Raw genomic sequence first — 13,294 nt, forward strand, 5'->3', positions numbered from 1 at the left:
TTTACCCTTTGACCCAAGAAAGAGAAATGGATTCATTCTTACCTCTCGTCTCGCCTTCCTCGGAAACGCGCATCCTCAGGATCCCGTGGGTATCTGTCATCTGAAGGTCTCCGTCCTTCCCAAGCACCAGGAGGTCCCCGGTTGGAACCACCTCCTTCAAATTCCCTGTGATCAGGAGGAAAGGGAGGCCCAGGTCCACCTCGTCTCCATTTCTCATCTTGCAATGGCGGGCCTCCCCTCCCCTCGAACTCTCGTAACCGATGGCCGAATCTCTTGTCAGGGTGGAAATCATCCCGGAAGTCGTCGGGCCGATCGAAGTCATCGTGGAAGTCGGGGTGAGGTCCCCGTCTGTCGGGCATGCCCCTGCTGTCCCTGCCATCGCCCCAGTCCTGGCCCCCTCGGAACAGGCCCCTCTCAGGCCCGTGCTCGGGGCCGCCGCTGTTCTGCTCGTGCCGCCGGTCCGACAGCGGGCCCAGGTGATGGTTGGGTGGCCCACGGGCGTCGCCTTGAGGGACAAGAAAAATCACAGCAGGTTTCTGTAACCATTTCTAAATCACTTCAGGATGCTCTAGTTCATACAGTTCTAGAAAGCATATGGGATACCTTTCCCATGAAACAATATTTCTGGGAAAATTTTTCCTGCATATCCCACCCCACAGAAGCTTTTCTCCCAGCCAAGGCCCTGAACTGTGCTGCAGCCATTTCTCCCTGGGTGCACTGCACTGGAACAGCCCCTCTTTGAGGAGACTGACTCCCAGGAGAACAGATAAGATGCTGAATTACCTTTATTGAGACCAGGTCCTTGGTTGTGAGGGCCCAGACGACCTTGTCCTCCTTGCTGGCCCAGGCCTGGTATCAGTGGAGGAGGACCTGGGTTCTGTCCATCCTGTGAGCAGGGAAGAACAAAAGCCACATGAATTCCATGTGTGAGTAATTAAAAATGTTTGTAGGAGTGCAAACCAATTTTCTTTCCATAAGGTCTGCAGCTGCACAGGTTGTACACAGGAACAGCTCATGCTCCAATGGCTTCAGCCTCCATTTTCAGATATTCACATTAATAATGCTTCAGTCACTGAGAAACACAGTATTTCACAGGAAACAGCTTTGCAGCTATTCACATTTTATCTGTCACAGCCAAGGATGATAAAGCTCATATTCTTCCTGAGTATGAATATTCTATAAGAATGTATTGAATTTATTATTTGATACAAATATTCTGTTCCTCTGGAGGAACAGAGGAATTTTCCTGAGGAAAATATGTAAATTTGTTTGAAAAATATCAGGTACTGATTTATAGGCAGTTAAAGAGCTTCACAGACCAAAGACTTCATTTGGAAATGAACAAAAAAGAGAAACTATATATACAAAAATAAGTATCAAGAACGTTGGGATGAGGGGACAACAACGGGGCCATAAGGGAACCTCTTCTCTAAACCTCTGCAAGTTTTAACATGGAAATACATGAGTTTCATTTTTAACATGATGGCAAAGTTAATTTTTCTTCATTTTAGGATAAAAAAAAGGCAGAGGCAGTAGAGTGGGCAGAGTTTTGTGTGCTTTATGTGATCCCAAAGAAAAAAATAAAGTATATAAGTGGGTTTTGCTATTTTTTCTCATTTTTGGTGAATTTTAAAGGATAAAATAATGCTCTTTAAATTCATCTGCTGTCACTGATTCATGAATGATTTTGACAGGACCTGTTGTGGTGACATTGGTAGGAAAACTGTCTGGATGATGTTCTGATTCTGCCTTTCAACAGCACAGGGCTGACAAAAAGTCATCACCTGGGGTTTGTGCTTGACTGGAACTGAAAAGGGACATGTAGAGAATTTACACAGCAGATATAAAACCCAATCCAAATAAAAATATGAATCAGACAGAGCTGAATCCTGCAGGACTGCAATAAAAAACCTTCCTATGCTGACATGACCAAAAAGCCAATCGCCCCCAAACCCTTACCAGAAACCCCTAAAAATGTCATTTTTTCCTAGACATGTCTAGTATGCAAGATTTAGGCTTGGCCTTCACAACTGACTTGTTAAAACCCTTTCAGACTGCAGTCTGGAAATACTGAAAGACCTGTATTCCAGCACACCACTGGGTCATAATTACACTGCTTAACTTTTCCATGAATCAAAGTTAAATAATTTTAATGCTCTAAATTTATTTTTGAGAAACACTACCTTTTTGTTTCTGGTTGCAGGGAAGCAGAAATTTTATTTGTGCATTTACCCCATCATATCTTGAAATATCGTTTTAAATTAAAAATTTATATTCAACTGCAATGAAGGTGATAAACACAAGAAAGCACACAGATATGTATTACAAACTTCATATTTGCATTGATCAATTTTGTAAGAATGTTGGAAAAATAAGCAAAAAAAAATATCTGGCTTAATGTCCATTAAAAAAAACCCCAAATCCCCAAAAATACTTTCCTAGTGATGGAATGTTGACTGGAGTCCAGAACAAATCCATCTTGACTAGGTAAGAGGCAGCTATCACAGTGATTCTGCTGTTCCTGAGCAAAACCTTGCTGGAGTTCCAGCATTTCCCATATATTTAGCAGATGCTTACTTAAAATAAATTTTATGGAACTTCTTCCATTTATGGAAGTGTTTAACCAAAGCAGCAGTTTTTAGCACTCAGTAAATAACTCTCCTTAGCAGAAACCTTGATTACAAACAAGCCATGCTTTGCCAAGCTGGGAACACAGAGCCCTAACTCTGCCTTTTCATGGGATTTCTGTTTCAAAATTCATTCCAGGCCTCAAACTGGGCTTGAGCTGGGAAATATGCAGAGTTTAGAAAGAGGCACTTTACTGAAAGCTGAAAATGGACTTGTGCATCCCAGCAAACCTCTGCTTCCAGTGTATAGCCAGGGCAGGTAACAGTGATATTTCAGATGGAGATTAACCCTTGCAATTATCTGTAATTGTTCTGTATTAATGTCACTAAGCTAAGCCCTTGATAAAGCAGATATTCACACACTTCTGCTACTGAAAAGGAAGATAAGTGATTTCAGGTTTACAGAAGAAAAAAGTCAAATCCAGAACACAAAACAAACTAAAGTCTATTGTTTTAAAAAAAATCACATATGGGGTCTTTTTAAACAGGAACTACTGCTGTATTCATATCACAAAGAAGCAAAATGGAGCAAAACCTGACATTATGAATTTTAAAATACATTAATTTTTAAAAGTCATTACCATACTAAAGGTGCACAAGGAAGGAAGAATGGGTTAAAATACCTCACTGTGTCATTTTTTTAGTATCTGTAAAAGCCTTTAAGATAGGCTTGTTATTCAAAGAAAATAACCAGCCAGCCATCAAAAGCACTCTAATGAATTCCAGAGTGTCAGAGGTAAGGGCAGGGCAATTATTCTCAAACAAAAATGAGTCTCCCTGGGATAGCAATGAGAAACAACTCTGCTGCTTTAAGTTATATAGTTGGGGAACCAACACTCCTTTGGTAACGTGGGTACTTTTGAAATCTCAGCAGCAGTGGCACATTAACAGCCTTCTGGAGGGAATTATTGATTTGTAAGGAAAAAATATTCAAATAAAGCCTACTCTGCTTCAATCTGAAAAGGAATCCCTGAGCTAAAGCTCATTTGAATATTCAATTCCTCATTGTGACTGGTACTGGACTACACACTAAGTACTCTGCATGTCTAAAGCCTTAATGAAACTACTGAGTGCAGGTCGAAAAGAGACAATTCTGGTTAACAAACACCACACATTTTCTTTTTTCAATTAGGTACGTTTTTTTTCCCCAAACTTCCCTTTCAAAATTCACCCAGAACTGAAGACACTTGAGACAAAGTAAGAACTGGTGCTATCCAGCTAGGAACTTTTGGGAAGCAATAACCACTGAGAGCTCCATGTGATGTGCAGTAGAGCAGAAAATGGAAAGTGCTGTGTCCCTCTGCATCCCTCTGCACTTAGAGCCAACTGTGAAGTGCAACCAGAGCTAAGCTGGTTCCAGGTGTGTCAGCATTTATGCTAAATCCATCCCATAGTTTGGATTAACTGCTCTGGACAACTGAGAGTTGGCAATACCTTGCTTTAATTAATACAGATGACTTTTCTTATGTTCAGTTGCTTCAAATTTGACTTTTATTAGAGCTTGTCTGCTCCCAGTGAAATACCCTGCCTAAGACAGTTCAGTGTCTTTAAATTAAAAAAAAAGAAAAAGATAAAAAAAGGAGTTTCTCTTAAGAGAAATAACAGATTGGTTTCTGTACTACTATTCCCAATAATCCCTTTCCACAGTTATCTGTCATAAAATCATGAATACTTTGGGTTGGAAGTGACCTTAAAGATCACCTATTTCCAATTCTGCTGTTTCCAAGCTACAGAACCCTTTTTATCATCACTTCAATTTCCCTGAGGCCTCAGTCCTGCCAGGAAGACCCAACCTCCATTCTCTCAGCTCCTGCTGTGCATTTCTCTTGCACACCCAGTTATCATTCCCACCTTCTGAGAACTCCCCTTGTTCCAGAGGCCCCCACGTACCTGATTGAAGGGGGGGCGAGGCCCATCCCCCAACAGAGGCGTTTTCTGCTGCTGGAAGGGCAGAGGGCCCTGGGAAGGGTGCGGCCCCCTCGAAGGGTTTGGCTGTCCCTGAGGTCCTTGCATGTTTCCTTGAGGCCCCACCAAGGAGCCCTGTGGAGGTCCCTGCTGGCCCTGGGGACCAGGTGGCCCACGCATTTCTTGTGGCGGTCCCAGCATTGAACCTTGAGGGGGGGGTCCCTGAAGGCCCCGCATCTCCTGGGGACCATGTCCTAGTAAACCACTTTGCATATGAGGACCTCTCATTTCTTGTGGATGACCCATCATCATCCCTTGTGGATTAGGTCCCTGGTTATCTCTGGGTCCTGGTGGACCCTGCATCCCTCTTGGATTAAGTCCCATCAAAGGCCCTTGAGATATAGGGCCCTGCATGCCTTGGGATCCCGGAGCTCCTTGCATGCCGTGAGGAAGAGGTCCTTGCATGCCTCGTGGACCAGGTGGCCCCTGCATTCCTTGACCTCCAGGGGGACCCTGAGGACCCAGGTGACCTTGTGGGCCAGGCGGGCCCTGTGGTCCTAAGTGAGTCTGGGAGCCGGGCAGGCCCTGCGGTCCCAAGTGTCCCTGAGGGCCAGCACTGCCCTGTGGGCCTGGGGGCCCCATCGGCCCGTGAGGGCCCGGATGTCTCTGCATTCCTTGATGTCCGTGTAAATCCTGAGGCCGTGGCATTCCTTGTGGAGGCCCTTGGGGGCCTGGAGGTCCTTGTGGTCCCATGAACCCTTGTGGACCTCCAGCTCCTTGGTGTAATGGACCTTGAGGTCCCATTTGTCCTTGGGGTCCTGGAGGTCTGAACTGTCCTTGTGGACCAGGAGGTCCCATCTGAGGCATATTCATTGGCATCTGCTGAGGTGGAAGGGGCTGCTGAAACCCTTGAGGCATCTGTGACATTGGGCCTTGCCCTGGGAAAGGCTGAGGTCCATGGAGAGATCCTCCTGGGGGTGGTGGCTGCACTTGCTCAGCTTGCTTTTGTGCAAGTCTCTCAATCTTCAGTTGCTGTCCAAAAAAGAGACACAGAAAATCAACTAAGCACAGAGGTATGTTACAACTAAAAATCAGAAGCAGTCATCCCATTTCACAGGAATTTAAGAATGCTTTCCTTGTAACTAACAGAAATCACCAACTGAAGAGACCCACTGGTAAAGTGAGATGTGGGGGCCTCACTGAGAGATTCACATCATCACACATTAACTGCAATATCCTGTTCAATCAGATGTCTTTATGTAAAAAGTGAAAACAGCCAAACAGGTGAAACTGCTGCAGGAAGCTGCTCACTTTAGTGAAGTCCAAATCTGTCACAGAAAGGACTGAAGCAAACTTACCAATCCCTGTGTTTCCACACATACATACCTCCAGGAGTTGTGGGTTTGTGTACTGAAGTGCTGCCATTTCCTGCTCAATCTCTGCCTGTGATTTCTTTTTCTCCTCCAGCTTAATATCCTCCTTTCTATCATTCAATGGCTCAGGTGGGGGAGGCAAAGGAACTTTATTTTGCATCCATGCCTACAAAGATCAGGAGACACAAGATTAATTCTGTAGAAGAACATGTGTGCAACACATTGCTGCAATGAGAAAGGATAAAAGGATATGCTGAAATATTTTGTAGTATGGATACTTGAAAGTAAAAGCAATGCTGAATAACACTCCCTTATTTTATAAGGTACAGATACAAGATAAAAGGCATTTAATCCAATATTTTATGTTTAAATAGTAATTAAACTAGCTACTGTGGTAAATTGCATGGGGTGTTGATACAGGAGAGCTGTAAAATCCAAAACATTTCAAAAGACACACACTTTTTGAAGCTGGGAAAAGAACAGGTTGTTCTGTTCACTCTCTATCAGGTACTTACCTGCTGAAACTGTGCTGGTATTGGTTTTGCATAGGGAACTTTTTTCTGTGGCACTTTCTTTTGGTCCTTTTGCATTACTTCTTCCATCCCCCAATCCAAGCCTGGGATTGTCATCTCAATGTCATTGGACTCATCTTTCCCTTTGGCACCAGGGAAACAAAACAGTCAGAGCAATGCAAGCATACACAAAGATCTTTTATTTTTTCCACAGAGGTTTTCAGCTCATCCTTCTTTACATGGCAAATATAACATGGCACAACACAGGACTTTAGAAAAGAGCATCTGTGCTCCCAAAGAATTTGAAAAGAATGAAAAAGAAGTGCCACAGTATCTGGATTGCTCAGGAGAATGCTTCTCCATAGCTATTACTTACCCATCTGCTCCTGCTCCATAGCTATTTTCAACTGTTCAGGTATTCCCATCCCAGGAATGACTGCCAGGCTGTTGGGCTCCAGATCATCTAGAGAAAAAACCAATAAATATTTATACTTGGAAAGTATTTCTTTACATTACTATATCCCTTTGGATCCTCACATACTTTTACCATTAGTATCATATTCCAGTAGTAAATAGATATTTTACAACTGGTAGGTCACAATTTAGTTTCATGATTGAATTACAGGATATTCAAAGAACTGCAAGTTCAGATTTATAAATACACCCAAAAAGGTCAAAAACTATGTCCTTTCAGGAAGGTTATTTAGGGTAGAAGCTCTGAAAAAGAAGTTATTTAGGGTAGAACCTTCTATTTAGGGTAGAAGCTCAGAAAAAGAAGTAGTAACCCATAATCAGTCCCTTTTTTGTTATAACAAATCTATAGATTTTAAAATTTAATTTGTATTAAAAGTGTTGCATTTTAATACCCCCTCCTCCAAAAAGAAAAAAAAAAGGCAAATAATCAAAAATCTGAAGAAAAAAGATGCAACTACAGGTGGCTGAGGCACACCATTGAACTGGTTAATCCTGAGCAGCCTAAAATTATTGGGATAAATCCTTAAGAGTAAAGTTTAAAGGTTTTAGTAGAATTCTTATTGCTTTTCTTGTTGCAGTTCAGGACTGTGGGAAGCCCTGAAGACAGATGAAGTTTTCAGAAAGAAAAGGACACTGGAGATACTGCCAGAGAGAGAGCCAAACCTCCTTCCTGTGATTCACAGAGCAGCTCTTACCTCCGGGAGCTGTGGAAACAGAAGAAAACCCATTGTTGGAATGATGATCATTTATAACACAGGCAGTAAAATCATCCTAAGAAAAAGGTATTTTTGCCCAAGTGGTCCCCAATGCTATAATTCTGCTTCCTCATCTTACCCAGAAGTGCTACCTAATGACCTAGGCCTGTTCCTGACCCCAGTCCTCTTCCCTATTGAGGAAAAATGCCTCACCATATTCCACCCCATCCTCTGACATCCCAGGCAGCAGGTTCAAGTTGTAACGATCTCGCATTTTATCTCCAGGCCGATTTCTAGTCCAAAACTTGCTGTCAAAAGGAAGTTACGTGATCTCATTAAAGGGTCAAGAGCATGAACAACTTTTAATCTAATTAGTTCTTTGATTTTTAATGTGGTATTTTGATTATGTAAGGATTGAACTCTTACTAAATCAAGTTTAGCTCTAGATCTGAACACAGGGTATGAGCTTCAAGCCAAAAATAAAAACCTCAACATTACAACTTAGAAGATACTTCAAAGTGTAATGGGTGTAAGTACAAGGCATCAACATCAGATCCTGAAAAAATAATTTCTAGCTCATTCCAAAACCTTCTTGCTCAAGTATATTCTTCATATACACTAAATATACACATGCTCCCACAAAAATTTACTGCATTTATAAAATCCACTGTGTCTATAGCATGTCCAGCCTAAAAACACAAACTACAGCCTCTGAAGGTGTCTGCAATGTGAAGACATGACCAGCAGATGAAATTGCTGTGGAGATAGTACTTCTTCAGCAAGAAATGACAAGAATTCTTTTTTTAAAATTTTCTTCAATGGATTTAAAAGTTCCCACCCACCAAAATCATAATATTTGTTACAAGAGGTCAGACTCTACCTTGAAATATGAAATGTCACCTAGTGCTTCCTATTAACATAAGTTGTGTCTCTGCTGTGGCCACTGCTTGTGCAACAGAACCATCCCAATCTATTTATTCACTGATGTCAGACACTGTTCTGGTTTCTAGAAGTAAATATGTTCCCTTAGTATTCTCTTTAAATACTTGAAATTACCTGGTGTGATCATTTGAGCCTGAACACAGAATGTGTCCAAGGGGATGCCATGCCAGACTCCAGATCATTCCTTCATGGGCCATTTCCATTCCACCAACCTCCTTCTCAACCCTGATGCATTAAAACAAAAAAATTAATCATGCACAGCTGAATATCTCTTACAGCTACAACAGAAAACTTCTGCTATTCAGTTGTTGTTCATCCTCTATCGCATATTTTGTCAAATTTAAGCCTCTGTCATTTTTCTACTGGGTGAACTGATTGTTCTCTGTGGTTTGAATAGGCAGTTCAGTAATGCAGGGATTTTTAACTGTACATTTAAAACCAAAATAATTACAGCACCTCAGAACAAGCTTTAAGAAACTAGGCGTTTCAACCATTCATCACAAAACACATGGCTGGTTTTGTGCAAGCAATTGTATCCTTTAAAGCACATTTCTGCAGGAAAACTTCTTCATAAATGAAGCATAGTAACAAATTCCTCAGGTACAGAGAAGAAGTATTATCATAAATATTCAGGTTAAATATGGACCCAGAGGGGAAAAGAGGTATTTTTTGTTTTGTCTAACAGCTTGCACAGCTGACCAACACCTTTCCAATGTGCTGATGAAAATGCCACATACCCAACATGCCAGAACAGCAAGGACCCATCAGAACCTCCACTGGCAAACAGCCCTTCATGAACAGGATGCCAGGCCACAGCTGAAACACACAGCAAGCCACAATCACAAGGTATAATACTAAGATTTCAAATGGAAATGATAAAATTTCATTTATATGCAATTTATATTTCTCATATAAATGGAAATAATTTTAATTTTAAATCTAAGCTTAATAATAACAGTCTACATAATAAAAAGAATTCTGACCTGTGGCCTCTTTCTTATGCCCCCTGAAGACCTGAAGTTCTTCCTTCAGGTTCCGGATGTCGAAGAGCTTGCAGAGGTGGTCACGAGAAGCTGTCAGCAGCCAGTTGCCATTGAGATTCAGTTTCACCTCCATCACTGTGTTTTTGTGAGCATGTCTGCAAGCAGAGAGAAACAAACAGATTGTTTGTCCTGAAGCTGGTTTCTCAGACACAGATATAAATGTGCTGTTTGCCAGTCACAAATATTTGGGTCAATAACAAGGCAGTTCAGGCTGCTAAAGCACAACACTGGGGCTTCCTGTGCAAAGGCCCCATGCTTTGATCCTGGTCTTTTGTACTGCAAAGCAACTGCTAGCACTCACTGAGACAGTATCCAGTTACTGTGCATGTTTCTACTGCAGCATAACAAAGTTTTCATCAGCCAGATGAAACATCTCATTTGTTTTTCCCTATCTCAGTCTGTATGAGAACTGTGTGGCTAGATTGTCTGTGCAGAAGAACAAAGTAAATTTAAATAACAAATGTAAAAGTCACAATTTTCCAGGTAGGGACTTGTCCTCATCTAAACTCTGGATTTTCTGGCACAGCAAAAGCACCAGCTTCACGTGTAAAGCAACTGTGTATGGCTGAAAAGTTGTGAGGAAAAGAGCTAAGAAGGGAATTAAGAAAAAATTATTTTATAAAGTTAGTTTATATTTGAGCAAATTCAAAATCTGTGGGTAAGAACTTACAGTGTGGCAAGGCTCTGGCCAGTCTTTGGATCCCAGAACTTGATGGGCTGTTGGCTATCTTTACTTCCTGAAACAACTAATCCCTTGGTTGGATGCCAGTCAACACATTTCACATCTGCTCCATGGCCTGTTAAGATAAAAATTGTCCATTCTGAGATTTCACAGACACTGAAAAATTACAGGGTGCGCACCTTATAACTAATTTAAAATGGAATGAAAAACATTACAGAGCACAGGTTACAAAACATAAACGAAATAAAATCTCTTCCAAGTTATTTAGCTTGCCTTCCTTCCCACTAACTAATAGGAGCATTTTCTCTTCCGATTATGCCCTCAAATCAAGCTCACTGGAAAAATTATCTTAAGAAGTTTCTGTTTAAATTGGTCCTTTTCTTTAGGCTTTGGCCTTAGACAACTTCACAGATTTTAAATGTAGCACTGATGAAGCATTTATATGGAGGTGGTGAGGTAAAAGGATTGTGTGACACTTCTCTTTCAGTGAAAAACTGAGGAAATAGAAAGCAAATAGCTATTTGTTCCTATCCTATCAGTACTATCCTTTTACTGTCCCCTCAGAAAATAAGCAAAGAAATTAAATAATGGATCTGAAAACTAAATTAGTATATGATTAAAAGAAACCTTATGAGATGTGATCTCTTACCAGTTTACAGGGATTCAGGTTTTTCCAGTGCTTAAGGGTTAGCAAAGAAAAACCCTTGTGATATAATTTCCTTTCAAACTGACTGAACTTGAGAGAGAATCAGTGCTGTTCAGATGAGCTAAAATCCATTAAAAAAAAGCCTGTTCCTGCTGCATTACAAAATGAGGTTTCTGAGGTTAACTATAGGAATGAAATAACAAGCAATAATTTCTTTCTCCAATCTCTCTCCACATCAGCCCACTTCAAGGCAGGGCCAACAGTAACAGTCCATCCCAGAAAATGAGGCAGCATGCAGTAACTGAAGAAAAAAGCAATTTAAGAAAGGAGGGTCTGCCTGCAGCATGAAGGCACTGAAGTGATAAATGGCATGGAAGAATGGGAGCACACCCAGGAAAAACTAAGGATTGCCATCAAGTCAGACAGCTCCCACACAGACTGCTCTGCTACACAGTGGAACACATAAGTTAAAGCAGTACAAGCTGTCTTAACACAGATCTCACTTTGACAAGACATTAAAAGTAAGCATCAGTTGAAATTTTCCTGAGGCCATAGAAAAATCAAATTAGAATTGATGCCCTTCTGAGCCCTGAAATCACAAGCCAAAGATTAAAAGGATAAAGGTGGTTACTGTTTATTGAAGGATGCACTTATGGTAAAATGCACATGTGATATAGGGCTATGACTCTTTTATAAGTTCAGAAATTAGCATAATTGACAAGAATCCCCAATTAAAAGTGCAGTTAATGAAGTAATTCCCCCCTTGGTTCAGCCTGCTACTGAAGCCTCCTCCCTTTCTCATAGCCCCACCTTGTTCATGTCTACACACATGGGGAAGCAGAAGAATGGCCTTGGCTCACTGAAGAGAGATTAGAATGGGACTCCAGGAATGTGTCTGTCTAACAAGTACTGGAAAAGTACTGAATGCTAGCTAAGAAACCATGCAACTATACATCAAGAGTCTACAAAGCTAGGAATATATAAAAAATATATAAAAAGCAACAATCTTTTGGCATCAGAATAAGGAATATACTTGTATCTTAAAACAGAAGCAAACTCATAATATGTAGAGCACACTCTTAAGTGAGTGCAACATTCCTCCTCTCTGAGGAAAGCACAGACAGGGAAGAGGTTCTTGACCAAAGAAGAAATGAATCCAGCCTTGGCAAGTATATGGGAACAACTATAAGAATTGACTGACAATACAGATGAAGGAACCCAACTCCTCCTCAGGCACAGCAGGCAGAATTGGCTTTGGAATATTTGGGGTTCCAGGGACGAACACAATGCTCAAGCTGCCAAGACCATCAATGTGCTCTGGTGGTCTGGGCTACCAAGAGAGGCACTCTGAGATGTAGCATTTCCCTTCTCTCTGGCTTTTCTAATGCAGAAAGAAGTGACAGGCACTGCCTGCATTTGCTATGACTAAATCTCTCAACTAAAACATAAAGTTGAATGCTGAACAGATCTTGCTTCCCCAGTGTTTATTTGGAAGCAACAATTCAGCCAGGAGTAAGGGAGAAAGTGCTCCTCCTGCACAGGGGAGGGAAATCCATGCTTGCAGATTCCCAGCTAAGGATGTGCTGTAGGTAGTTGCTATCATGCAGTCCCCAGGGAAAGAGAGATTTTAATTCAAGACCCTTATAGAAAAACACCCCGTTAAAGTCAATACTCGGCTGAACCATATGAAAATGTGTTCAGACTGGAATGCTTGAGTACCATCATAGATATGAAATAAACCAAGCCCAGCAAACCATAAAAATCTGCTACTTGCATAGACTGGAGAGACATTGGCACTGCTGCTCCTCAAACAAAGACAACTAGCAATGGAAAAGCACAGGAAAACCTAGGGCTAACTATGCTTGATGGAAAAGATTGCATCCAGAAAACAAGTGATGCTGGTGAAAGGCCATCTCTGGGTGACAGCTCATCCTGAGCAAGGCCCTGCTTTAGGCTCTTCTTGAGTTAAGCCAGCCCAAACACAAATGTACCCTGAGAAACAGAAGGTTTAGAATGGGCAATGTTAAACAGAGTAACTGAAGCACCCACCCTTTCAAAGGCTTCAGGAGGGAGAGGCAGTGACAGACAGCACAGGCTGACAGGCTGCTGGGATGGGCCCAGAGCACAGAGCTGAGAGGCAGGAGAAGACCCCAGGACACTCAGAACTTGTAACCAGAGCAGATAAATCACTGGGTACTTATCAAAAGGCTTTTGGCTATCAGCACATGAATACATGGGGATCAGAAGACACTTTTAATATTTCAAACCCTAATTGTTATAATCTTTATATGATTAAACAGGTCACTGGCATTTCCTGCAGAGAGCTTTCTTTCAACCAGTGCACTCTGGATTATGGCAGCAGAGGAGAAAGCTGGGACCCTCCTGTGTAATCAAA

At 41.6% G+C, this 13,294-nt stretch overlaps 1 protein-coding gene across 2 annotated transcripts in view; it reads right to left on the bottom strand.

Annotated features, from left to right (window-relative positions):
- Window positions 1–13,294, bottom strand: part of WDR33 (WD repeat domain 33) — a 69,667-nt gene that overhangs the window by 7,609 nt on the left and 48,764 nt on the right. For both annotated transcript variants that reach the window (XM_030954841.1, XM_030954842.1), the window contains exons 8-19: window positions 10,242–10,368; window positions 9,512–9,666; window positions 9,266–9,344; window positions 8,643–8,753; window positions 7,800–7,894; window positions 7,587–7,595; window positions 6,794–6,880; window positions 6,421–6,560; window positions 5,919–6,071; window positions 4,518–5,564; window positions 784–886; window positions 43–505 (exon numbers count right to left, since the gene is read on the bottom strand). In XM_030954841.1, coding sequence (XP_030810701.1) covers window positions 43–505; window positions 784–886; window positions 4,518–5,564; window positions 5,919–6,071; window positions 6,421–6,560; window positions 6,794–6,880; window positions 7,587–7,595; window positions 7,800–7,894; window positions 8,643–8,753; window positions 9,266–9,344; window positions 9,512–9,666; window positions 10,242–10,368 — 2,569 coding nt within the window. The remainder of the gene's footprint in view (window positions 1–42; window positions 506–783; window positions 887–4,517; window positions 5,565–5,918; window positions 6,072–6,420; window positions 6,561–6,793; window positions 6,881–7,586; window positions 7,596–7,799; window positions 7,895–8,642; window positions 8,754–9,265; window positions 9,345–9,511; window positions 9,667–10,241; window positions 10,369–13,294) is intronic.

This window comes from Camarhynchus parvulus, chromosome 9, assembly GCF_901933205.1.
Source record: "Camarhynchus parvulus chromosome 9, STF_HiC, whole genome shotgun sequence".
In the NCBI taxonomy this organism is placed as follows: domain Eukaryota; kingdom Metazoa; phylum Chordata; class Aves; order Passeriformes; family Thraupidae; genus Camarhynchus; species Camarhynchus parvulus.